Genomic DNA, 26,936 nt, shown 5'->3' with positions numbered 1-26,936 from the left:
TTTTTAAATAGGAAGTTTAATGAAAAGAATTTTCATTAGATTTAATGGCAGCCAACAGGACTCAGTCTTTGAGAAAAACATTCTAACAGGGTTAGAGCAGAGTTAAAGCCAATTTTCTCCTCGGTGACTCAAGTCATGAATAGAGAGTTGATGGAGAAGACTCACTAAGTTACACCATCAAAAAACCTAAACATTAAAAAAACTATCACATCAGTAAAAACAGGAACACATACTGCGTGAAATATATGCGGATACATATATTCCAGTAAATGCTTCAAGTTCGAAAAACATTCCTAATGGTAGTAACAATAACAACTATAGCTGTTGACCAAAAAAAGAAAATCTGATTTCTCTTATGGAAGAAATATTTATTATTAGTCCAGTGCATTTCTTAAATATTTCCATTATTTCAGTAAGATTGAAAAGGAAGTATCAATGTTATTGAAATAGGGGAATATCTTTTAAAATTAATTAACAGCAAATGTATTTGGGAAAACCCTCCATGCACTACATCTTTGTCCTCTGCTTTCTGTTTTAGGAACAAACAAGAAAAGTGTTCATCTTCTGTGGGGACTTCACTCATTTCCCTTCTACATCTTTTGGAGAGCAGTCAGTTGCTGAGGGTAGTCCTCAGCATCTAAACCCCACAGAAAAAAAACAAACGCAGTTAAAACAAGCTAAAAATATTTACTACTCTAAGCTGAACTTATTCTCTAAAAATACAAAAAAAAATTTTACCTCAGTGTTTTAAAATCACAGATGTACTGTAATAAAAAATAATCCTGAATTTATATTAATGTGCAAGACAGCTGCCACAGCATATTAAAAACATCAGTCTTAATATACCTTGTAACATATACTAGCATATTTTACACAGAAGTAATAAAGAATTGGGTAGGATAGTACTTCATTATACAACTGCATTAACTAAGTACTGAAAAGCCTCTCAGTGCATCACCTAACACACATTAACACTGAAAAAGATGGAAATGGATTGCAGTTTTGTGTGTGAGAGAGAGAACGCACACACAGTCAACACTTCTGACAGATTTAGAAGACACTGTTTTCAAAAAGAAAGTTACATATTCCCTCAAATTCAGCTTTATTTTAATACCAGCCATTTCTGATCTTTACAAGATGGAAGATAGTTTAAGATCTTTCCTTCTTAGGTAACACTACCTTCTACTTTCCAAAACATGCAAGTTTTGGGTTTTTTTTCAGGAGAGTACACAGTGTTAAATAACTGTGATCCTCCCAGCATGTTTTGTTTTTTAAAGTCATCCTCCTACAGCTGGATGCAACACCCAATCTGAAGAAAAGCTGACTTACTTTCAATACATCAACCCTCACATGATGTTTAAGTCAGGTCTACACTGACAGTTTTTGAAAGAAAGCAGTTTAATTGCACAAATATTACTCACATTACAAACACATTTAAGGGACACATCACTAACTAGCAACATTTAATAATCCCCTGAAAGAAAATACTATTTAATACAGAAGAGACAACCACTAGGCTAACCTAAAAGAAGCCCAGAGACCACACAGAGGCCCCTCAAATTTCGGAGCATCAAGAGACTGAAAGATCACAGAAACTGCAATGTATTTTTACTAAAAACTATAATGTAAATCTAATTGTACACATTAGTACTCAAAAAGACTGTCATCTATAGCAGCTGCAAAGTCTTATTAATGCAATCTGATTACAGATGTTGAAAACATTCAAGAATGAACAATCAGTATCCTCAAAAGATATTGCTGCAAGTAATCTTTTTTCCTAAGACTAGTTTCAATGTGACATGTAAAATTTTAAGTTTTCCTCAAAATCTAAGTCAAAGGACATTTCAGTACATTAACTTCCTGTTCTTGCATCTCGGCCATGAAAAATTCTATTTCATACTTTCCAAATATGACTGCTGTTTATTAGAGGCAGCAATACACATGTTCTTCTTTCCTTTGTAATGCAGAAGAACCATCATCTTATCTACCAGATTCTACTTGCATTCCAGGTGCCCTTTTCTCTTATCTTTTTTTAAATCCAAAATGGTTTACTTAATTCCACCTCTAAGAAAGCAAACCTGTGACATCCTGTAGAAGATGAGTATATACTTACATAATCAAAAAGTAAAACTGGATTAAAAAAACGTATTTTCTTTTTATATAGTACGGACAAAAACGCCACCATTGAAAGAGGAAAGTAAATTTCCTTTTCACAACACAAAAGACTCCCAAACACTCCTGCTACCCATCAAGCTCCATATGGCACACTGAGCTTGTTCCAGCCTGGAAATTTATTTCAGCTACTACTTCAAAATTATCAAACGGAAAACTAAGAAAATCTTGTGAAAAATACTGATGCAAGAAGGCAAGTTATGAGCTGGTTGAAGTTCTTTCAAGAAAAAAAATCAGCTGAAAATGGCTAATACTGTAGAGTGAAGCCTGTCCGCAGTGAAGAGTCACTCTCAGCATAATTGTTAAAATACTGTCAAAAAAAAATTATTTTTTTTTCCCCAAACTTTGTGTGGGGTAGAAAGTAAACTAGATTAGGAAAACAGTCCAAAACAATTACAACTGTTATATAAGAGAGGTTTTTTCTCACTCTTATGTTATGAGAAGCAGAAAATAACCACTGTTCTGAACTATAGGAATAAGGCAAATGAACTAGGAAAGACAAATTAAATCAAAAATTATAGGAAAAAAATGTGAATAATCATTACTGGTCTTCATCACAGAACAAGGGAACAAAAGAATACTTACTGTCAGCCAGAAAAGGCAGTAGGATAAACCTTCATGAATGGACACTTTCAGAGTCACTGATTTGGATGCAGAGATATTCACTCATCTTCAATATTAAAAACTGGCCATCACTACTACAGAAGTGTCTACAAGCCCACAGAGATTTTTCTGAATGTCTTTATCTAGTGACCTTAAACACTAAACTTAAACTTGAGAATTGCAATCTTTTACAGAAACTACCTGGAAGTCAGTAACTTGAATAAAAGCATGAATGAATGTATTTTTGTAAAAAAGCTTATGTGCTTTTAAAAGATCTTTTATCACATAAGCTACTACAGCTTCATTTTACATGGAACTCATACTTTCAGAATGCTGTATTACAGGCCAAAAATTCAAATGACAATCTAACTTGTTAACAAAAAAGAAACTAGTCTAACATAAGCCAAAATTTACCATAGTACCTACTCTGCTGATTATAGAACTTTGCTCCCTATTGAAATTTATGTCTTTTCTGCTTATTTTGTCTTGTAGTTACTTGCTACTTCTCTGAACTTTAATATTGCATTTAAAACGCTGCATTAATATACCATTATTTCCGAGGGTTTTCCCCACCTCTCCCAATTCATTTGTTATAATACAGTAAAATACTGTATATACAACATCTACAGAATAAAACTGACTAAAAATGTCCCTCAAAACTTGTGGAAAATGTCATTGACCAGCCAAAAAATTAATGTATACATAAGGTAAAATCTGGCCCCACACAAATGACATATAAACAGTAGCTAGGAAAAAAATCAAAATATTTTCATTCTATGACTCTATTCAATAATCTTTACATCATCTGTTCAGGTAAAGGAAAATTCTGCCATGTCCCTTCACTGACTATGGCTACACAGATGAAGCACTCTCAAAGGATTTAACTGCAAAGACTTTTTTTTTTTTTCCCCTGAACACCATCGCTGTTGACCATTTGAGAGCAAACAGGAACAGAGGTATTCTGTCGAAATACAACTAACACTCACAAGGAAGGTAAAATTCTGCTTCTCAAATATTTTAAGGTAAAATTCTGACATAATTTTTCATAAGACAAAGTTGCTTACAGAAGGTAATCACTTTAACAGATCTGGAAACCGTTTAAAAAAAAGAAAGGAAGATATCTGTATATTAACTCTCCTAATAGCAGCTTCCTCATCAGAACATTCTGTCAATTAATTTGGTTCCACCAGAGTTAAGAGCCACTTTAAATCCATGGAACCAATATATAAAAACACTTCTATTAGCTTCATTTTTTGAACAACAGTAATGAAATTGAAAACACAAATAACTGCTGAACATAATGCAAGTATTTTTTCATTTGTCATCAATTTAAGTCACTTAACTCTTTACTTACCTGCAAAACTACTTTCTGAAAGCAATATCCACTGTATCTCCAAGTTCACAATTAATACATGTAATATAATAACATTCACACTATATACACATCTTCAGAGGCATATTAGGGAATTTTATGCTGCAGCTTAGAAGTAATCTGGTTTTATTTTAGTTTTAAAAATGGCATGAGAGTAGCTAAGTATCAAAACACATCCATGGGGGCATGGAGGATACCTTACTTTCACAGAACAAGTTGCAAATTTAAGATGCGCTCCACAATTCACCCTGGTGGGTGTGGAGTTGAAGGCCTGTAACTGGTAATGAAGTCTGGGTAACTGGACCATCATGCAGAAATACAATAAAAGTATTTAACTGAAAATTGTGTTACAACATTTGGGAGATCTAAAATGCAGCATTGTTTTAAGTTTTCCTTGCACAGGAAATAAATCTAGGCAAATATTAAAACAGAGTGAACATTGGACGGATTGAAAACAAGAGTTTTCCCCAAATGCAATATCAAGGATGAGATTAATTGAAAGTCATCAATGTTTACCAAGAATATCCTTTATCATGAAGCATTTACATAAAAATCCAACTAATTCTTAACTGGAATGTTGAATATAACATTGCAAAATTAACTCTGAACACTTTAAAAGCAGCACTAGTTATAGCCACAGTATGATAAATACGATTCTTCGCCAGACTTTTGTATTAAGAATTTTTCCTCACCAAGTAGATATTATATATGCTAAGTTGTAATAAAAAAAAAAAAAAAAGAAAAATCTGATTTGTAGTTGCTATCCCATAACTGATCTGAGTTACCAAGTAATTAGAATATGCAAGTATTTCCCAAAAGGAAGAAGAAAGCCAAAGTTTTCCATTGCTACAGAGGTCCTGTAGGAGAAACTTCTAACAAACACATGCAGTCTTTTATGCATGTTACAAACATTGCTTACAATCACAATAGTTCAATGTTTAAGATTTCCCCAACAAAGTTCTGGCCTGTCCACACATACTTAAACATACAAAACATAAACAAGTGTCAGTGAAACTTTCTGGCATGAAACCAGGCTCCATCGTTTTCCAGCTAGAACTTTTATAGAACCTGGAGGCCATTTACTGTAGAACAGGAGCAAGATGAGGTAGATTTGAATGAAGACAGATGCTTATCATTTGAATAAACAGAGTTCTGACTGAGGAAAACAATATACATTGTACCAGGCAGTTCTGGTGTTTTAATCAAAAGTTTAAGAAACTGGTCATGTGAACAAATCCAAATGGATTAAGAAAATTGCTTTCTAATTAAATTCCCTGACCCAAGTCCGTACACAGTAACTCTTGAGCTACAGTGACTGCTTTCACCAAAAGATATCTAACAAAAACTACTACTATTTTATACTATAGACACAAAGGTCAGAATCACATTAGGGACACAATGGCCATCACAATGAATAGGGACAAACAAGAATAGCTGGTCCTTACCTAAAGAACATACAAGTTCCCCTATAAACAAACGTTTAATAATTCAGAAAGGGCAGGGGGGAAACAAACACAAAGACTCCATAAGTAAATCAAATTTTTAAATTATTATAAAAAACAGCACTATATACAGAAGAGAAACAAAGCCCCAAGAACCTAATTTTGACATTATATTGTCTTTTTCAGATCTTTTGTATTAATACATTTGGAAGAGACACCAGCTAAAACTGCCACAAGTGTATCAACAAAACTGCACTCAGTAACATGAGTAAAAGCAGTGTGCTTCATGCCATGTACAAAACAAAACTAACACAAATACTCTTTCATTCTACTACACAACGCTAAGCCTAAATTAGTGAGCCATTAGCCACTCCAGTAAATCATAATGGGCACAGACATTTTAGTAAGGCCTGTAGCAACAGGACAAGGGGTAATGGTTTTAAACTAAAAGAGGGTAGATATAACAAATTTTTTACAATGAGGGTGGTGAAACACTGGAACAGGTTGCCCAGAGGTGGTAGATGCCACATCCCTGGAAACATTCAAGGTCAGGTCAATGGGGCTCCGAGCAACCTGATCTAGTGGAAGATATTCCTGCTCATTGCAGCAGTATTGGGCTAGGTAACCTTTAAAAGTCCCTTCCAACCCAAACTATTCTATAATATTCAGGAAGAACATCTTCTAATTGTAAACCTTAAATATATTTAATTGACTCTTTAAATGTTACCTTCTATCAACCAAAATATTAAACTCCTCATCCGAACAGTTACAAAACAGCTTTACAGAAACTCTTCTCATTGCTTTTTCCAAAAAACACTACCTATTAAAAACGCTAATTCATCTAACAATAACACCTAATCTCTGGAAAATTAAAGTGGAACCTAAAGAAAGGTTTGACGGAAGACAAAAATAACAGACTTAAATTCCATATTCCTCATGGAATATTTAATAACCCAAAACAAGAATTAGCTCTGGTAATGAGATAAACCTACTTGATGCCTACACTACAGAAAAGAGGCTTGTGAAATGTTCATGAGAAAAACCCTAATATTTAAAAATAGCATTTAGCCTGGTATCGAAAGACAGGCAACCTAAAACAAGTTAATTTCTATGTCTCAGCTTACTGCAATACCACTACAAAAATTTTCAACTCCATGAGAGCTACTGAAGCAAAATGTTAGAGGCTAAGCAAAAGGTCAGAGGTGTACTGCTCATACTAAGAAAAAACCTACTCAGAAGGCACTGCCTCTTGACAGAGAAACCAGATCTATAAACAAGCTTTCCTCACACTAAGCAACAGATCCATTAACAGGTTTCCTCACATCACAAAACACTATTTCTACAGAAATTTCACTTATTGCTTCTTGGGTGGTTTATTCTTTCTTTAAACACAGACCCTTTGAATAAAGACAAACTTTTCTAAGCAGAGGAACTTATTTTGGCTGAAAGTCTCAATGCCACCAAGTAATGTATCAGGATTTATACAGGTGGATGAGTCCAAAATAGGTACCAAGCAGACAACTGAAACTGAAAATTAGTTTCTTCTTAGTCTGGGTAAGTATGTGTACAAACTCCAAGTCAAACTTAACTCCAGTAGCTGAGGAAGAAAAAATGAAAATTATTAGGGCAAACATTAATTTTAGCTTCTTCAAAACATGTAGGGCATTTATCAAACACATTAACAAATGATTCTTCTAAATTATTTACAAAAGCCTCATTCTTACTCATCAGAAGACGAAAAGCTGAAGAACTCAGTAGCTGAGGAACTTAGGTAAGTAGATTTTTTTTTAAACTTGTGAGCAGTAACAATTTTCAGAAATTATATTAAAGATATGGAATATAGACTCATTACATCTGCTCTTTAATAGATTTTTTAATTTTTATCTGTAAACCCCATGAAATCAGAGAAGCTAAGTACACAAATGGAGTATTCTATAAAAAAGTACACCAGATGCCTTTGAAGTCTTTCCATTAATAATTGAACAAAAATGGCATCTGCTAAAGCTGAGGGCTCATGAAACACTAAGACTGATAACAACTGATGTTATTTTGCGATTGCATATGAAGCATCTGAAAAGTGTCCTTTTAGTTTCTTGATCCATCAGTCTTACTGAAAGAAAATTAAGTTATAAACAAAACCAGATAATCTAAAGAACATGGATGAAAAAATTCCTTGTCAGTTACTGTAGAAGAGAACAAATCTTGGAATGCTTAAATGCAGTACTGCAACACCCAAATTCATACTGGATATTTATGCACATTTGACTGCACATTAAGGAAGAAAATTTCTTCTGTTTGTAAATTTACAAAATTGCAAAGTTCTAAAACACTTTGTGCAAACATTAGAAGATTATAGCAACAAAGTAAAAGATTTTAGTCTCCTAAATATCTATAACATAACACAAGGAAAATTTATCACATTACCCTAAACATTCACAGTTCACACATACTGAAATACGTTATAAATTAAATGTAACACTGTAATGATTATTTGCTCCATTACTGAAAAATTACCTTAAGTAACATGATCCTTGATACACATAAAAACATAATATAGAAAGTCAATCGTGAACTATCCTAAAATGGTCATGACATACTTACAACCAAAAAATATCTTATTCCACAAATAGCTTCAGTTTACGCATACAAACATATGTTACAAAAAGATGGTTGAAGTTCTGCATTGATTTTTTTGCAATGCCTTTTCATACCAAAAGCAGGTATGACAGTTAAAATAGTTTTTCTATCTGGCAATGTAATTAATGGCTGAAAATAATTTATGTAGTTTCTGAAAATAATACAATGTGAATATTTTAAGATCTATTAAAGAATTATTATTCTCACCTAAAGTACCAAATTTAGTATCTAAAACACTAAGGAACAGAAGAAATGCAAGATTTAAATATCTGTCTGCTGATACATATCACTGCAATCCTGCAAAAAATAAAAACCATTTAGTGCTACTGCCAAAACTAAGACCACCCACAAAAACACAAACTATGTATTTATACGGTGCTTGCTCAAAGACTTAGCCTATGTTGCTTTATGCATAGGAATAAGCTTCATCACTGAAGTAAAAACACTGCCAAGAAAGCAGGAATGGTTTGTCAGGTTGGTTTTTTTAGCTCTACATTTAATGATCTGTGTTTCTTCAAGATAATTTTACCTTAAAAGACTTTTAAAGCGTCAAACATGAACTACTTCTTCCACGAATATGTATGTTGGATTGCAATAAGGAGGTAATTAATCTCTCCCAACCAAGCTCTACAAAAGAGCTTTTATAAAGCTGCTTAGCTTTATAGCAGTTTGTTAAGAAACAGAGACTTTATTCATACAACCTCACAAAACTTCATCATCAGTTTCATTAAGTACACTAGGCTGTCAAGATAAAATAACCAAAATTTATTAGTAGAAGGAAACAAATTAAATTTTAAGAGATCCGTGGAAATTTTTTATTAATTTATTTATTGGAAATCTGCCTTAGCTTAGTTTAGTTTTGAATAAGGTAGGAAGCAATTCTGCATTCAGTGAAAATTCAAAATTTCTTATATGTCTGGGGCTTTTGAGCATAATGGAATTGGAAGACAGGAAAAAAAAATTTATTCATTAAGAGCCAAGAAGTGCAAAAAAACTATTCCTAGACTTTTTTAAAAAGTGTTTACTACTTAAATTGCAAGTGAATGTAGAAGTGAGGGATAAGAAATGGGAAGCTTCATTTATAAACCACTCCAAAGGACAAAACTCTTAGAATGAAGACTAAATATGTGGGGAGTTTTCCAATCAAGTTTCTGGCAGTCCTGAAGCTATAAACTTTGTTGTTGTTTTGGGATGTGCTTTTTTATTCCCTTGCTCTCATCTGTCTTACAGCTTTTGATCCAAGTCCACTCCAATCTCTGCTGTTGAGGCAATCTCCACTGCTTTAGCGGCTGCTACTTAATGCATTAATGCTAATACTTACATACTTGAGCAGCAGTGCTTCTGTATAAGAAAAATTAAAGGAAAGCAAAACATCTAGAAATAATTCTTGAACAGACTAGGAGATAAAAAGAAGTTAAGTACTTAATATACAAAGTCTTACATGAAAGAACAGCAAGCATTCAGGAGTTGAAACTGATGAACTCTCAAGTTCCTTACATATGCAAGTTACATTTGAAAACCATAGAGTTTCCTTGAAGGGAAGAGGACAAGGACATCCAAAAATCTCAGCTCCCTCTTTAAACCATCAGCAAGAAGAGCAGTAAGCTGTAGACCAGTACCACAGCTATTGTTTCATTAAGTACAATACCCAACCGACACTATTTTGCAGTGTTACTATAGAATTAAATCTGTGCACCATAGAGCTAAGACTAGAACTCCTACACATTTTGGTCTGTTTTGTAGACACATGAAAACATTTAATACACTAAACCAAATCACTCTCTCTTCACTCTTTTAAGTTGGTGACATGAATAAAATTAGTTCCTAGAACTGGAATTATTTGGTAAAAAGGTTCTGAGATTTAACAATGTAAATCTATGGAAGCCATTCACAATTGCACAGTAACCACTGCAGTTTGAAAAATTCATGTATTACTAGCATTTAGAAGTACTGTATTTTTTTTAAAAAAGAGTTGTGCTGCTGCAAAATAAAATATTGCTTCCAATCACCATCAGCAAGCTCCTCTTTCAGCAAGAAATATGTATGCAAAATAAAAATTAGCACAATATTGCAGGAAAACGAGTTTCCTGATGAAGCTATCATGAAAGTAGAATGCATAGATACGGAGCTGTAACAGCAGGTTTCAACTAACTGACTTTCACAAAGCAAGGGAAAAATCCTAACCAACACAAAAGTGTTTCTCAATAACTTATCTACTAGAGATCATACAACTAGACCAAGAAATTGTTTAGACATTACTAGGCTACCCATTGGATTAACAATCAATGCAATCAAACTTTTAATGTACAACATCACCATAAACAAGAACGCTTCAGGAAGATAAATCCCCACACAGAAAATATTTTTATCATCTGTGACTAAATGAAGTAACTGGTAACTGCATTAAACTTGATTACAAGATGTTTTTCAAAATCAGTTACACTGAAAAATCAAAGTTTAACAAGTTCAGGAAAAGATACAGGAAGAAACTTTAAAGAGGAAAGCCTAATACTGCAGCCTTATATGAGAGGTCCCAATTCTGGTCATCATCGCACTTACCATTTATGTCCTTCTTTTATACTGAACAGTAAAAAGGGATAGGATATAAGTGAAGGAAGCTTACTTTTCAAAGCTTTTAAGAAACAAAAAAAAAGGATTAGAAACAATTATTATTTTCCTTCTAAATACATGGTTGGCAGAAGACTTTAATATGTTATGAAGATTACGCCAAAAGTTTACCAAGACCTGATTTTGGTAAAAACTATCCACCAGTATCATAAAATGCAATTTTCACCAAGAGACAACTTTTAAACTCTTAAAAGAGGTAATAACTTTTTTCAGTGCATGTACAATGGTAATCTGAGACCATAAGTAATTACCAGATGGAGCCTGTTCACAGTAAACAAGTATTAGTAAGAATAAATCAAAAAAAATTTAGTTGTATAGGAAATTCTACTAAGTTGAAAAAAGATCTGATGTATCATTTTGCAATCTTCAGATAAGGTTTACAATCCTTCTCTGCTGCAAAATGCAAAGGCTTTTTCAACTCCCATTCACACTGTAAAACTTAAGTACAGTTATCTGAAGACATGTTATAATGAACGCCTATAAAATGCTAGGCCATGCTTAGTTACGTAGCTGCCCTTACTAGAAACAGTTGCTAAAGAAAGTAAATACATCACTTCCAGTTTTGTTTCAATTCTTCCTCTTTTAAAGTTCAAAGGACATTAGAAGTAAAATGTAAGTCAACATGACCAAAACACTAGTCTGAAGACTAGAGAAAACACTTGTTAAAAATAATTGTATGTGCCACTTCAACTTCACATGACATTAAAAAAACCCACCTGGACTATATATTCCTTTACATAACTTATAACCCTTTTGGTAAGGTTGTCACTGCACAGCTCCATCTATATATTCTTGCAGTGTATTAATTAGTTCCAGATGAACACACAATTCCAGTAATGCAACTCAGTGGGAAAGCTACACTCTTGAAAAGCATTCTTCCACCTCTCTCTACCCTTTCCCCTCAAAAAATTTTATCATATAGAAGTTATAAAAAATTATGCATGTGATTGAAGTGCTTTCCATCTGAACCATTCCTCTTCCCTTCTTATGCTACATTTTTACCATGTAATTTGAACAGTTTCTATTCACACAGAGTTCGGAATTTAAAGATGTGGATAAGCACGAGGATGGCCAAACTGTGGCAAGCAGTTCAAGCACAGAGGCTAAGTAACACTACCTCAAGACAGCTTCAAGAAGAAAACCAGTAGAGGTTGCTGTGGCCAACATTATCTAGTTTTCCCCAGCACCCCAAGCTGCAGGATATAGGCCACAATCTCCTACCAGCAATGGAATCTGAAGGAACTACTTCCACCTCAAGTCAGGGTTGGCTCCCCAGCTTCCCCTTCCTGCAGCAAGTAGCATGAGTCTGGCAGATCAGCCACAGGAGGATTTTGACAGGTAGCTTATAGGGTCATAAAGTCAGACCACCCCAAAAGACACTACATGAAGATATTATGGTGAAATGAAATTTTGTATTTGGCATTACCACAATCAATAAATGTTATTTCTAAATTACATCAGACAATTGTTATATGCTACTTCACCAAGTATAATAATATGTGGGAACACACTAAAGGACATCATGAGTTTTGAATTCTTGATCTTCATCACCCCAAAGAAAAGACATGCTGAAAAGCAGTTTTCTTTTACAGTGTGAGCACATACGGAAATAAATGATTGATTGTTTCCTGCTGCAAGTTTCTCCAAATACAATCAGGAAAATCAACTGATAGCTGTTAGTAACATCAAAGGAACAAGTTTGCTTCCTCCTCATCTTTACTAAAAACACTAAGGGGCAGAGGACAGGAAAAAAGGTGTCCTGCTGCAAAGAGGCAATCTCTTATTTTCTAACTTCTTTTAGGATGTCTCAAAACATACAGAATATATTCTTCTCAACCCTACAGAAAAATGTTATGGTATAGAATGCAAAATAGTTATTTCTTTGACAAAACGGAAAATCAGAAAGTAGCTGAAAAACCAGTTTATTTTTCATTTATGTTATCAAGTTGTACCTATGAAGGGGACCAAAATTCCCTCCTGCAGACTACAGTTGTTATAATGTAAAAGAGCACTGTGTGCATCGCTTATTTATTGCTTCCTCACTAAGAATAGCTGTAACAGTAAAAGGTACCCTTCTCACACAAATCTAAAGCATTCACAATACAGGTTGCGTTTATTTAACTGCTTTGTTTGGTAGAAAAAAAAAAAAATCATACCCTTGACCATGATAGATCACCATGAAAATTTAGAAGCTGACTCCACTGATACCACCATTTTGCTAGTCCTGCAGGATGAGTCTTCAGAGGCAGAACACACCTAAATTACTAATATAAATAATGTAGAAATTATAGCAGAGGACAATTTTTTTTTTCCACCTTTATAATGTTTTGGTCTCCTTTAGTAAAGATTCCTCATCTAGTTTTACAGTAGGGACAAAGGGGGAAGTGATTTTAGGCTCCATATGAAGTTAACACCACCCATTTTGTTTCTGAAGTATATTATTCTTAGTAAGTTAAGCATAAACCAAAACAAGCAATTCAAATAAGCTTAACAGCCTGAACTGGTTTAAAATTTAAACCTTCAGTCAAACTAGGGTACCTCATGGAAACATCATTTATTCCCATGACCTCCCACTTATAAAAATTCTGTTATTTTATTGGAAAAAATAATTTCCCAAATAAAAAAGGCAAATTATTATCGGAACACCTTCATTTAAGTGTTACATCATCAGCTTGTAGGAAAAATAACAACAATGCCACTGTACAAGAGAGTAACTACACTACTAAATTTGTACCACTCATGAGAACAATGGAATACTGAAGGAAAAACAGTAAACAAGAAGGCGGCAGCTCAACAGCTAGTATAAAAAAATATTACAATAAAAAATTATTTTACAATTTGGACTTTTGTCATAGACTATTACTTACATTGTCCATGAAATTTGGCTTAAATCCTCCCTCTTGCTGTCGTCGCAATTCCTCCTGTTCCCTCTGGCGTAGCATCTCTTCTTCACGTCGCCGATGTTCTTCTTCATGTCTAGAATATTTTTCAAAAAATATGTCAACTTAGACTTGACCTGTTCAGGCTTGTAATTGGTCTCAGGAGATAAGATCAAGTAAGACACTAATCTACTCCATCTGATGGGTCTGAATATTACTGAAGGCTTTTTAGGTTTTGGTTTTTGGGTTTTTTTTAACTGGAATACAGGTAATTACAACACCAGGACATTCTATACCTGTTCTTCCTGCTACATACTGGTAAGCAGGTTAAAATACTCCAGTTTTTAAAAAGTCACTACAGATTAAAACATTTCAATACTGCCAAAAGATACATTTTTAACTCTGAAAGGTGTTTGCGTTTTGCGCTCTAATCTACATTTCTTGTGATATTTAACATAAAAAGTCTAAACTCAATCAACACAATGATACGACTATTTTCTTAAATTTAGCAGAGGCAGGAAAGCAAATACTTGTATGAATTAGATGTTAAAGGAAAAACTGTTCACAACATAGCATAGTATCATGTGAAAATCCCCTCAAAAATCTCAGACTATAAATTTGCAATGCTACTATTCCACATGCAGATCACCTGTCCATGAATCTTTGAAGCACATCCATACCTATTACAGCTATGCTACAGTCACAAGGTTAAAAAAAATATGAAAAAAAAATTCTGTTAAGACATTTCTATGCTATTTAGAAAGCTAAAAAATTTACAGTGGAAATAGTAGAGCTGAAATAAATGAAAAAAATTCAAAAAATACTTGAAGCTGTTCTTATATATTAGCATAAGTGATCACTTTTCTGTTCAAGAATATTAACAGAAACATCACACATTATGCTTTTGAAAAGCAACTTTTTAGCAGCAAGCAAATTTGTATTTGATATCAAAAGCAGGCTCTACAAGCTAGAGTATCTGTATTCGCACAGGCCTATAGCAGCTGCATGCCACACCTTTGCACAGTAGAAGACAAAATACCTCAATTGTATCTGCTTGCGTTTTTGAAGTTCTTGATTTCGAAGTTCTTCCAAACGCCTCAATTCTTCTTGACGTCGCATAAGATCTAACAGGAGTAAAAATGTAATAAAGATAAAAGCTTCCAATCAACAGTGTGGCAACACACAAAATTGCTATTACTGTCAGATTACAGTTCTAACATTCAATTTTTAAAGAAATTTCTCAACATGAGTAACTAGTTTCTTTCCATAAAGCTAAGTCTAGTATATGAAAAAACACACTGGATCCACAGCTCACAAACATGGAAAGGTACAGGACTAGCAAAGCCTCCAATTCAGGTTATGAAAACAAATCTGAAGCCCTCAAACAAAAAGGAGAAAAAACCTCTCAATCTCTTAAATCACATCCTGGTTTTACATCTAGAGCAAGGCATCAGTTTTCTCACAATGCTGTGTACTGCTGAAGTCACACCAGCAAGAAAACTACTACAATACATACGGGCTTATACTTTCCACTATCTATTGCAGACCACTGCATGGCACACATCAGAAAAAAGTGCTGTGAACTCCATGTGCATGTAATCCAAGCCTCCGTAGAGATTTACCTCTTACCAGGACTCTGCTTCCAGCAACTTACAAGTCATCTTTTAACACTTCCAGAAAGGAACAGCTACCCTCTTAAAAAGCCCTTTATATGCTCTTAAAAAGCAGTGCACAAGTAATAGTAATTACTTTTGCTTTACTAGTTTCTGACCAGTGACATTATTGATTTCGGCCTGGCAAATTATGCTTTCTTCAGTGAATATTAATTCTATCTTTTGTTAGAAAGCAGTTGTTTGCCTTTTCTATCTTCACATGACATTATTTATAGTCACCATGAGGTCTTTTATGCTTTAGTTCAACTACTCCACACATTTCTCTACGCACTTCTTAACTATACTAATTAAAGCACCTTTTTAGCTATGCAAATCACTCTCCTCAAACTTGCATCAACATATATTATTACAGCTTAACCTTTTACTTTAATATCCAAAACCAACTACAATGACCAGTACATTTCAGCAAAATATCATGTATTTGTTTTCTTTTCTAATAAAGAAGATTATCAGATTTTTACTCTCACAGCATCCTTATTGACATTAGAAGTCCTTTCTCAAGCACATTTTGCAGGCTTGCTTTTCCAATCTCTTCTGCAAAATTAACACATTTCACACTTCAATAGAGTATGATTACATTGAAGATGCACTCAAATCACAAAGTCTGAGGACTGCTTCTTTCCAACTGTGCTTGACATAGAAGGCTTGGCCACTGCTATACTGATACTCAGGGAGAGCCACAAGCACACTTTTTTCTTTAGATTATTTCAGAGTAAAGGGCACTTTTTTCTTTTAAAATTAACCTTTAGGTTGTTTTGGGGTATTACTGAGATCAAGAACTGACCCATTCTATGCTCAATATTGTCCACTGTGGGAAAAGATGTTTCCTTTTCAGCTCTTAGTTCTTTCAAATTTAAGTAGCATTCCCTTTTTCTTGTGTTAAGACACTAGCATAGGATTTCCTATTTTCTCTCTACCACTAATTGCTACCAATTTATCATTTTCTCCCCTTTATTCTTAAGGTGTAGAATCCTACTTCTTCCAGTGTCCTCGTAATTTTTTTCCACAGCATAGTTCTGACTATTGCCTTTCCTCAAATTGTTAGTATTTTAAAGTTCAACATACCAATATATGATCCAGCACCATTTGACAATAGCACAATCTTGGCACAAAGGCTTACTAGCCAGACGAAAGTATAGATCTACAGATCCGGGCTGCACACAGAGCCATTGATACGCTGCAATGATGGCAATTCTGGACTGACATATGCTGGACACAGGCCCTTTCTCTGAATAGAAAAATCCTGCACTAAAGCAGCTGTTAAAAAATACAGAAAGCATTATTACTAGCTTCTGTGCTTTCTTGTGCTTAAAAAAGGGCAAGGTCTTCGTTTTATCCTCAACCTTCCGCAGAGTAGAGGGCAGAAGGTGAAAGTGTACTCTCACCTCAGAAGTTAATCAAGCAGGAATACCAAGTCCAAAAAGATTTTTCAGTTGTTGTAGCTGCTGATTTTACAGGTTCTAAAAATGGAAAATAAACGGCCAGCTTCCATGTAACAGATAATGAAGCTTCTGGTTAAATTCAGTCACATTTTCCAGAATTTTCATAAACTATTTAACCACCATTATGAGAGAATATTTACAAAAATCTGAAGCGTACCACCAATATGCAGATCAGAAGCATCATGGCAATTTACTTACACATGAAAACACGTGTTCTGCTTTATAAATTACTTCTGACTCAATCTGTCAAAACATGACACTTAAAAGTGAAAAGTTACACATATCAAAAGAATGAAGTCTACCTTCAGTATTAATACCACACCACAAAAACCCAAGTACTTAAAAGCCAACACGTTCAAGTCCTACTAACTCTCCTAAAGCAAATTCTATAAAACCTTCACCCTCAGGAGTATATACTCTAGCAAGCTCACCCTTCCCACCTTCTTTGTAGCTCCTGAAATTAATATATTTCATTTCCTATTTCAGAAAAACTACTTCAATACACCTTTAAATCTGTAGTTTGTGCATCAGGTATACAGAAATATTAATTCTAGGTTCTGGTGCCTCAAAAGTTTCATCACACCCTTCTTAAAAACCTGTGATGCAATCTCATTAATGTAATTAATATTCTTGGCATGATCTGAACTTATACCCAGAGACACTGTTCAGACCAAGACTTAGAAGCAGCTAATGTCTGAAGATAAATAAAAGAGAAAAAAACACCTTATTTTCATACACACTGAAGCTGGAGGCAAAATTAAAACAGAAGGAATATTTACTAGCCCCTAGAGCTTTGCAAACATCAGCAGGTGAATAGCCAGAAATCTAATAATCTGAACAAAATTCCAAGTTATTCGGTACCAAAGACAAGTACTCTGTTAACCAAATGGGAAAGGAAAAACCCCCTTCCCACACTAACAAAAAGCATCTTTCCTCACTGGAATATTAGCACCAAAAGCATTCATGTTCTAATGGCTCTTTAATGGAAGGAATAATTCTCTTGTTTCTCCAGAGGTGGAGCTTAACAGATATTAAAAAAAAGGATTATTTTTTCCTTCACAGTGCCCTTAAAAGAAACCCTAATATTCACAAAACATACCTAAGCTCTTCTCCCATGTTTTACCATCAAGACCTTTTCTATCTTAATAAACAGGCCACTGCCACCTTGTCTCAGTTTAAAACATCAATAAGGCATGATAATTTAAGAAAAAGTAATCCCTAACCTTGCCATTAAGTAGAGGCAACAGGTATATAAACTCTAAAAAAAAAACCAAACAGATACAAGTTCTAAAACTGGATCATTAGCACTGTCAAATATTAACAATTAGTTAACAGTAAATTTATCCCACCTGTATTTTCAGCACTGAACCACCTTTACCAATATCAGTCACACATATACACAAAATTTAAAATGCATGTCTAATTGAAAAGGGGGGGGGGCTGTACTATGTATTACAGTGTTGTTATATCACATTACATTCACATTCCTCACCTGTAAGATATACTTATGCTTACATGCAAATCAAATGCTTTAGTATTTTTTGCTTGGAAAATAAACCAAGAAACAACTTGACAGTTGTCATTTCAGGTGCTGCAATAACTATCTGGCATTTCAAAACAGTTTTTTATTTCATTATGCTCTGTATTTCAGTACAAGACCTTATACAAACAATATGGTTTCACACTAAAAGCAAGCAGGTCTATTTAGAAAAAACAGGCTAAGTAAACTTTTTCCTAATGGCAACTTTCAGTTGCAGTACATTTAAAAATACTGTATAAAAATCGAAATATGCTCCTTTTAATCTTTTCCAGTTATTACAATATTTTAAAACAAATTTTAAAAGACTACGTGTTTACATTCAATATATCCAAGCATTTAGGTGCTTTAATTCCACCAACCTTGTTAATACTCTAATCCGGCTCATACAGGTATTTTCAACACGTCATTCAAGTCAGCAGAAAAAATAAGATAAACCAGTCTTGCGTAGGGAAGTCGTACTACCAACAAAAATGTTCTTTCTTAAGAGCAAGCATTAAATAAAGCCAAATAATTGCAGCAAACAGCTTGTATGAGTTACCCGGGTTTAAGTTTTGAAATGTATCGACTACTTAGAATCTCAAGAAGTTCAAATTCCTTTAAAATTACAAGGCACTCTTATTCAGTCTATCAAGCTAGTTATTGTATTGTACTGTCTTATGATCCAACAATCTTAGGAGTAAGAATTTTTTTAGGTAGCCATGATCTCCCTTAAATTAAAATTTAAAAAACCCAAAACTTCAGTGTTTCATTTATGCAACAAACCTTGAGATCCTTTCCGACATGTCTGCAATATATTTAAACTTTACCCACTCAAGTCTTGTAATTCAGCAGTCGTACAGAGGGAACTAAGATCAAGTAGTAGGTCAGTTGTTCTGAACTGGAAAGCAGTGATTGCATGTCCACAACATTCTGTGGAAAACATGTTTTGGGAAGAATGCTAACAAACAGCAAGTATCAGATACTTGCCCTGCTACTGTCTTCTCTGCCCAAGAAAAACAAGCTCCACCTATCTCCATTCTTAAAGATAAGGCTTGAAAGCAATTACTAGAGGACTTTTGCCCCAACACTAGCAGAAGACAAGATGTCCAAACAATTATAAACGAGGGATTTGTGATCTTAAAGTTTCAAGAATGACTAAAATTCATGGCAACTGTGAGTTATTACATATGTATAATACTATGTGCACATCAGACTTCTCAGACCCGTCTCAAAGGAAAAAAAAAAGTAACATTAGGTATTGAAACATTTTAAATCATACCAGAGATGCACAGAACACCCGGAAGTACCAGCTACCATTTTTTGTTTTTTTCCTGCACGTGGCCCACAAACAGTACTTAGTCCTATCTAGTCCCATAAGCAACATCAAAAATGGAAAATAATTTTACTGATGAGTGTGAAGCTACCGTTCAATTTCTTTACATAAACTGCTTAAGACTAGATAAATTTAATTGAACAGACCTAGACAATCACTCCTTTCTCAGTTTCTTAATCCATCTCGGCAAATCATCAAGGAATATGTGTAAGGAGAAATATTACTTCCTTTTTCTCAGTTTAATTGATTTAATTAAATAGTGTCTGGCAAAATCTCCAAGTTTAACATACAGCTCAATATGCAACACAAAGAAAACGTGTGACAAAACAAATTTAATACTAGTAGATTATCTGACTTTACCTTGCCTCATCAGCATTAGCTGATGCTCATGTCTAGCTGCTTCCATTTCTGCCTCTAGTTTCTCTTTGGCTTCTCTAATGTTCCTGTCAACCTGTTCACGTTGTTGCTTTTCCATCTCATCAAGAGCCTTCCACCGTGAAGCATACTCAAACTCAAATGTTCCAGGCTGAGCAAAACGTGGAGGCTGCTCTCTTTCCCTAATGAAAATTTAGCAGTTAAAATGTACAGAAGGACACATTTAGATCAACAGCTGTAACAGCCAAAGAATTTATAAACAATCACTTCAAGTGTAGATCTGACTTTAAATCAACCTGTCATGACTAAATTCTAAACCAGTCAAAGCTTAATTCAGCTGCTAAGTAATGTGATCAGAGAAATTGTCCAAATAAACTTCTGTTCAATTTATATACTTTTAAAAATTTGTATTTACACAGTATAAAATACTAAACTGCAACACTAGATTAACCATGTTCAGCTTTCTAAAGCAAAGAGTCAATTTATAAAACCAGTTATTTAAATATCAAAGCTTACTAGACAGCTCAAAATATTAGCCAGAATCTCTAAACATTAAAAGGTGCAAACATGTTAGTTCACATTCTAATATTAATATTGTACCTAATAGTGACACATTTTTAAAAGGTGATATTCTGCAGCCTTACCTGAATAAGCATTTTAGCTTCCAGAAACATAATTTCTAAATGGCAATCAAATTTCAATAGTAAAAATTATCAGATTAGGTGACTTCTCTTTCACCTCACAATCAAGACTCGCTTTCTCATGTCACGCTCAAAGTTTTATCTGAACCGTGGAAGCTGCAAAGATTTACACTCCACTGACTTTACAGCTATTCAGAGAACAAAAGATCTGTGGGTATATAAATCTCTGCCAAATTAGACCACGCCCCTAATCCATAAAAACTATAGCTTAGTGGGCAACAAGCTTCAACGGATTTTAGTGTAGACCAGGAATCGATCTACTTTAGTAAATGCACAGAATGTTAAGCCCACAAGTTAAGCCTGAATTTTACTATGATTAGGAAATCTTGGCAAGGTCCTATTTAATCCTTTGACAAAAAACAGCACAACACAGAAAACACTACTTCCTGTTATGCAAACTCAAAAATAAAAATTAGCATATATTTACCAAGCTAACTAAGTATATAAATCATGTTTTATAAAATAAAGCTAAACACAACTTACTTGTGATACTGCTGTGTTTTTTGCATTAGCTTCTCTGGGAGCCCATCTTCATCATCAAATTGCTCCATTGGTTCTACAACTACAGGTCGAGGTGTTCTGGAAGACAGTTTATTTAATAATTGAATCATAAATTAAGCAGTTAAAGTTATTTTAGTATGTTGAGGAAACACTCAGAAAACTAACATACATTATCTATAATTCCTGTCTCTTGCAAATTCTTCTTAAATTCTAGAATTCCAATGGATTGATTTTAAGAATTATCTTTGAAAATAATTGTTTCGATACCCAAAACCAGCTATTTTGCCTAGAAACCACAATATACTTGATGCAGTTCTATTTGCTATGAAGTATTTAAAGATTAAAAAAAAAAAATCTCAAAACCATCTACAAACAGTTACAAAATATTTAGCGAGGAACTACCTTTTTGATCAGTGAGGCAACACAGGGGCCATGATTGGGAAAGCACCAAACAAACCCAAAACAGAGCAACACAACCTATTCATATTTCCACAGAATATTAAGTTACTCTACAATTTAAACCAGCTAATAATTTGGCATTAATGTTCCAGTGATAATTAGAAAAACATTTCTGCTTAAGTTATTTAAAACCCATTCTTTGAACAACCAAAATCTCACAAATCAGAATCCTAATTTATCTTTGAAAATACCATCCTTTGAAAATACCATCAGAGGCAAGTATTAGCCAATACTGCCAAGGTCAGCAGTGTAAGGATCCTGAATTGTGTAAAAAGCTCTCTGCATCAGTCTTGGGAGTACAGCCTATAATACACATCTTAAAGCAGTAAGAAAAGAGCTAGAGACAATATATTCAAAACTCCAGCACTTACTTACTGTGTTTCACACCTTTATTTCACGTTGCAGATCTTTTCACAGAAAAAAATATATTTTAACAACAGCCAAAAAAGAAACCTTTGGGCAGCGAGTGCAGATTAAAAAGATGAAGTCTGGAAACACAGAGCACAACTCAGCAACTGCTTCTCCTGATGTTACCTGCATGGTAATTGCCGGCAGTTCTGTTATTTAAATGCAACTGAACTGTGGTGTTAACAAGGTATGATTTAAAACAATTTTAGATCTCTAAATTGACATTTCAAATGTCCAGTTTTGATATATTTAGCCCATGAATTTAAAGATTTTCTTCTGATCACGCAAAGAGTTTTCAGCTAAGAAAGCAAAATTTTAGACTCTCAAGCAAAACATGAAAGTATCATGGCAACACATTCATGCTAATTCTCTTTGCAACTGCGCATTAGGGAACATGTCAGCTACCTAAGACAAAGATCAAGTGCTTTTTATTCACTCAGGCCACAGTTAGATGGTCATTTCAAACCAACTAATCTATCCAGCCGGTAAAACAAGAACACCCTTCCTCACACCCTAGCTTCTTTTTCTCTGCCACATCTCTCACGCCAAGAATAGAATTCATGTAACACTGAACTAGATGAGTTCCCTGGTCTGGCTCTCTGTGCTTCCATTCAAATATTAACGCCAAGAAAACCCAGGGGATAAGAACAAATTGCTGGCACCTACTGATAACAGTAAAGGCGTATTCAGATTGAATTCACTGCATAGCCACCAGATCAGTTCAGTGATTTATGATATTATCACAAGAAAGCTGAGTTCCAGACCCTTTCCCCACCTGCAATCTCCCTCTGGCAACATTTTCTCCTACCTTATCCTCTGCTGGACCTGATGTTCATAGCACCCATGTTAGCAGGCACCTTCACGTGCTTAAACATCCAAAAATGAACTAAACAAAGACAGCTGAATGCTTTTCTATTGTTTTAGCAAGCACAAGTGGCTTATGAAGTATCAGAAAGTTCTCAAGCAGATAAAAGATCAACAAACAGCCAGGGCAGGAAGAGAAAAAAAACCTAAAAGTTCCCCAATTTGATGGCAGCAAGTTTCCATACTGTGGAATCACAGCCCTATTTTTCCAAATGAGAATTAGAAAAATAAAAATTTTTAAAAATCCCAAATATCAATCATTTCATAGAGTCTTTAAGAAAGCATTTGAAAATGTCACTAGTGAATGTGTTAAAGCACAGCAGTTAACTCTCTTCAGCAAGTACAGAAATAACAGATGCAAGAGAAAGTGCTGTAATTTGCAAGCTTGCTTGCCCTTGAAATAGAAAGTTTTCCAGAGATCGTTGCCATAAACTTCTGCAGAATGTAAGCCTTCATTTTCAAAAAGAAAAGTACTTCTGGTCTGTCAAGCCACAAATAAAACTTTTGAGATAGAAATAAACACAAGAACACTTTTCGGAGTTTACAGAAGTATCAGCAATGTAGTGCACCATTTAGCTAAGAAACAGAAATATTATTTTGTCACATTGTTACTGTGATCAGGAAGAGTGCAATCCATGAAAATAAAGGCTCACTAGCAAAAGCCCTACTATATAGAGAAGGAAGAGTAATATTGCATAAAGAAAAAACAAAACACTATCAGACTCTCATATGGTAATTACAAGTCTTATAAACAGTAAGCAGAAAAAGATGGTTTTCCTCACCACAAAAAATTACAAGTATTTGGGATGTTCATGAAAAACACCTTAATTTCTCACCTCATGGCTTTCATAATCTAAAAACAAAGTAAGAACTATGGAATACCCACGAATGCATTTTCCCTCACATCAGAAATATATATTCACACAAATTCAAAGAAAAGCCTGTGAACTTACGTTGTTAGCAAGAATGCCCCATCACTGCATCTTTCTAGAGCTTTCCGTGCTGGAGGTTTTGCTGCAAACTCTACGAAACCTTTTCCCGTAGCTCTGCCCCGATCATCTACTACAACAACAGCTCTTTCCACTGGCCCGAATTGAGAGAATGCTTGTTCCAGCAGCTCGTTAGAAACCACGGGTGAAAGATTCTTGACCGTTAGGGCAGCTCCATGTGTAGCAAATCGAATTCGAAGTGGTCTGCTCTTCAAAATAGTACCATCAAGTTCTGCCTTTGCTATTTCAGCCAGTGTCCTCGATTCCTTTTTCAAGATATAAAATATTTTACATATTTTATTTTCAAAGGCAACAGATACCACTTTTGTGTTCCTTGCCCTCCCACCCTCCCCAGGTAACAAAGTTTTTTTCCATAACTTGAGCACAGCAGCATCAGGGCCATTCAATTCCTTCCCCCACCCACCCCCCCCGCAAAGTGTCTGCCCACTGATTGAAAAAAAATACGCATTTGTCATCTCCTATGATTTATTCTAAAAACCAAAATAGGTGCAAATTTTTGCTGCACATTAGAGGATTTAACAAATTCTCATGGTGGATACGTTTGTGCTGCTCTGTAAAGGCTTTTAGTAGAAAGTTGAAAACTTGATGCTTTTTCATATTTACTTACTCAAATGTTTATATTCTCCATCCCTAGCTCCATATAGTAGGAAACAGTATTTTCAAAGATCACACTACAGGATCTAAACTGTTCTGGGTTTGGGTGTTTGTTTTGTTTTTAAATAAGTGAAAATACCACACTTGCTCATTACCACTGTTGGATGAACTCTCAATTAATATCCAATTCGAATTTCATCAACAAATGATGAAACTACCTTCTCTGCTCGTGTATTCATTCTTCTCACATTTACAGCTTTTCTGCACCCACATCCATGAGACAGCCTGCATCAAAAACTGCCCTTTATTTCAAAGATTTTCACCAAGTTTGATACCCGCAATCCCTTACATTTAAAGAAATTATTCTTTAGATCATAGCCATTTTCTCCATAGTTCAACTGACTAGGTAAACTGTAAAAAAACAGCATATTCCCTAAATATAACGTAAAAAGGAAGTTCGGATAAAAGCCGTATCTAATCTCTATTACATACAAAACTGAGTAATGACATGTAAATGTATCGCACTTCCTCCAGAAAATTGCTATTTCAGGCTGGGGAATTCTCAGGGTAAAAGATGTATGGCAGAATGCCACAAGCACTTAAGATGACAACCAAAAAGAAAAAATCCTAATCAGTAAAATATATGGAAAAATCATAACTAGATATACCCAAAGCACTCTAAAGCTATTCCCAGAACGATATAAATCAGTGCATTCCAGACATAGCAGTCATGAAAACTAATCCTGTACATTTAAATACAGTATCAAAATCTTTTTAGATTACTCCTTTTTGCATGCCCAACTTGAGCATATTTGATCGAATATTGTATTACTCCTAAAAACCTAGTCATATCTGGACACAAGTAATTTAAACAACCCAAGATCACATTTCTTCGCAATTTTGAGATTACATGTTGTTTTTATAACGTGTGAGCAGTGGTATTTCGAAAGAATCCCGTCCAGTCTAAGATTAACTGTGTTTTCATAGACGAAACCTATACTCATAATGAACTGTACAGACTGAAATTTGCTTCTGCACAAAGAATGATTTTTTTTGTAGGCCTAAAGTACAAAAAATTCTCCCAATTAAACAAGAAAAATGTTTATACTGGTATTACATGAACAAAGCAGACCGCGCAACCACATCTTCCATTCACTGAAGAATAACAGGCTGCCGGAGTACCCATGCTAGTAGCACGTAAATGGTAACCCTAAAACCAGCGGAGTACCACGTAGTGAGGTGGGAACCTAAACGCGAGGGGCTCGGAAGGCTCCTCACAACGCAGGCTTCTAGCTCGGGTATCTGGACGCAAATAGGGGAGGGGGGAGAAGGATACGGAATCGGAGGAGACAGTACTAACAGCAAAGAGAATGAGGGACAGATACTGGCTTTTTTTACATCCGCCCGACAAGGAAAGGCGGGTGGGGGGGAGCAGGGGACAGAAATCTCCCGCTTGCAAAGGCAGCCCCTGGGTTACGGGGCAGCCACGGAGGGTCGCGCGAATCCTCACCAGGCGAATGAAGCCAAAGCCACGGTCCCGATTGATGAAAACCTCGCTAGGCTCCCCGTAGCGCTCGAAGAGGCGCTTGAAATCTTCCTCGGTGATATCAGTAGGCAGATTCCCCACGAACAGCCGGCAGCGCTGCGTGTAGCTCTTCTCGCCAGGTTTGAGAAAGCTTTTGATATCGATGGTGAACCCAACCTCCTGCTCTTCATCGCCACCTTCTTTGCTCGGCACTAGCGCCATGGCCGCCGCTGCCTCACTCTCGGTTTCTAGGCCCCGCAATCCCTTCAGGTTGCCGCCGCCACCCCCCACCATGCCCAGCGGCGCCGCTGGGGAGCTATTCTCGATCCGCACTTGCTTCAAGTTCCTATTCGCTGCCATATTCAGACCTCGCTCCTCTCTCGGTGCTTTTCTTGGAGGACGCGGAGCCCGGTTCAGCAACCACCACCTCCGACCCTCCGCCAATTCAAAATGGCGCCGCCGCCAACCTCGACGAGTTGTAACGTCCCTGAGGGAAGCCCCGCCCACCGCCGCCCGCGCGGCCTCCACCGCCGCTGCTCCTGCTCGTTCCCGGGCGCGGGGTCTGCGCAAGCGCTGTCGTGCGCGGCCGCGGGGGCCCGGCGCCTGCCTATGGCGCCCTGCCGCCCTCAGCGCCGGTTGTTCCTTTTCAGCTCCGGCATACAGGCGAGCCCGTCTCGGACCGCGAGGGATCCGGCCTTGCGTCTGTAGAGACAGCCGCGTCCCAGCGGGCTGCACTGCCTGGCAGGAGGGCCCCCTCAGAAGCTTCCCTGCTAGCCCGGCTCCCTCGGTGCTTGGCCCT

General features: G+C 35.7%; 1 protein-coding gene across 10 annotated transcripts in view; it reads right to left on the bottom strand.

The window, feature by feature from the left end:
• The window catches only part of PSPC1 (paraspeckle component 1), a 64,444-nt gene extending 37,846 nt beyond the window's left edge, over positions 1-26,598 (bottom strand). For 8 of the 10 annotated variants that reach the window (XR_012622110.1, XR_012622111.1, XR_012622109.1 and 5 more), the window contains exons 1-6: positions 26,123-26,598; positions 23,962-24,263; positions 21,260-21,355; positions 20,061-20,257; positions 14,773-14,857; positions 13,722-13,830 (exon numbers count right to left, since the gene is read on the bottom strand). Coding sequence is in view for 2 of the 10 variants with exons in the window: in XM_074816090.1 (XP_074672191.1) it covers positions 13,722-13,830; positions 14,773-14,857; positions 20,061-20,257; positions 21,260-21,355; positions 23,962-24,263; positions 26,123-26,497 (1,164 nt within the window). In the remaining 8 variants the exon portion in view is untranslated. Of the gene's footprint in view, positions 1-13,010; positions 13,119-13,721; positions 13,831-14,772; positions 14,858-20,060; positions 20,258-21,259; positions 21,356-23,961; positions 24,264-26,122 lie in introns of all 10 variants that reach the window. The other 2 variants (XR_012622115.1, XR_012622116.1) reach the window with 1 other exon arrangement.
• Between the last annotated feature and the right edge of the window lie 338 nt (positions 26,599-26,936).

The sequence above is a fragment of the Strix aluco genome, chromosome 2 (genome assembly GCF_031877795.1).
Source record: "Strix aluco isolate bStrAlu1 chromosome 2, bStrAlu1.hap1, whole genome shotgun sequence".
In the NCBI taxonomy this organism is placed as follows: domain Eukaryota; kingdom Metazoa; phylum Chordata; class Aves; order Strigiformes; family Strigidae; genus Strix; species Strix aluco.
Note: the sequence above shows the minus strand (reverse complement) of the source record. Positions and strands in the feature narration are given on the sequence as shown.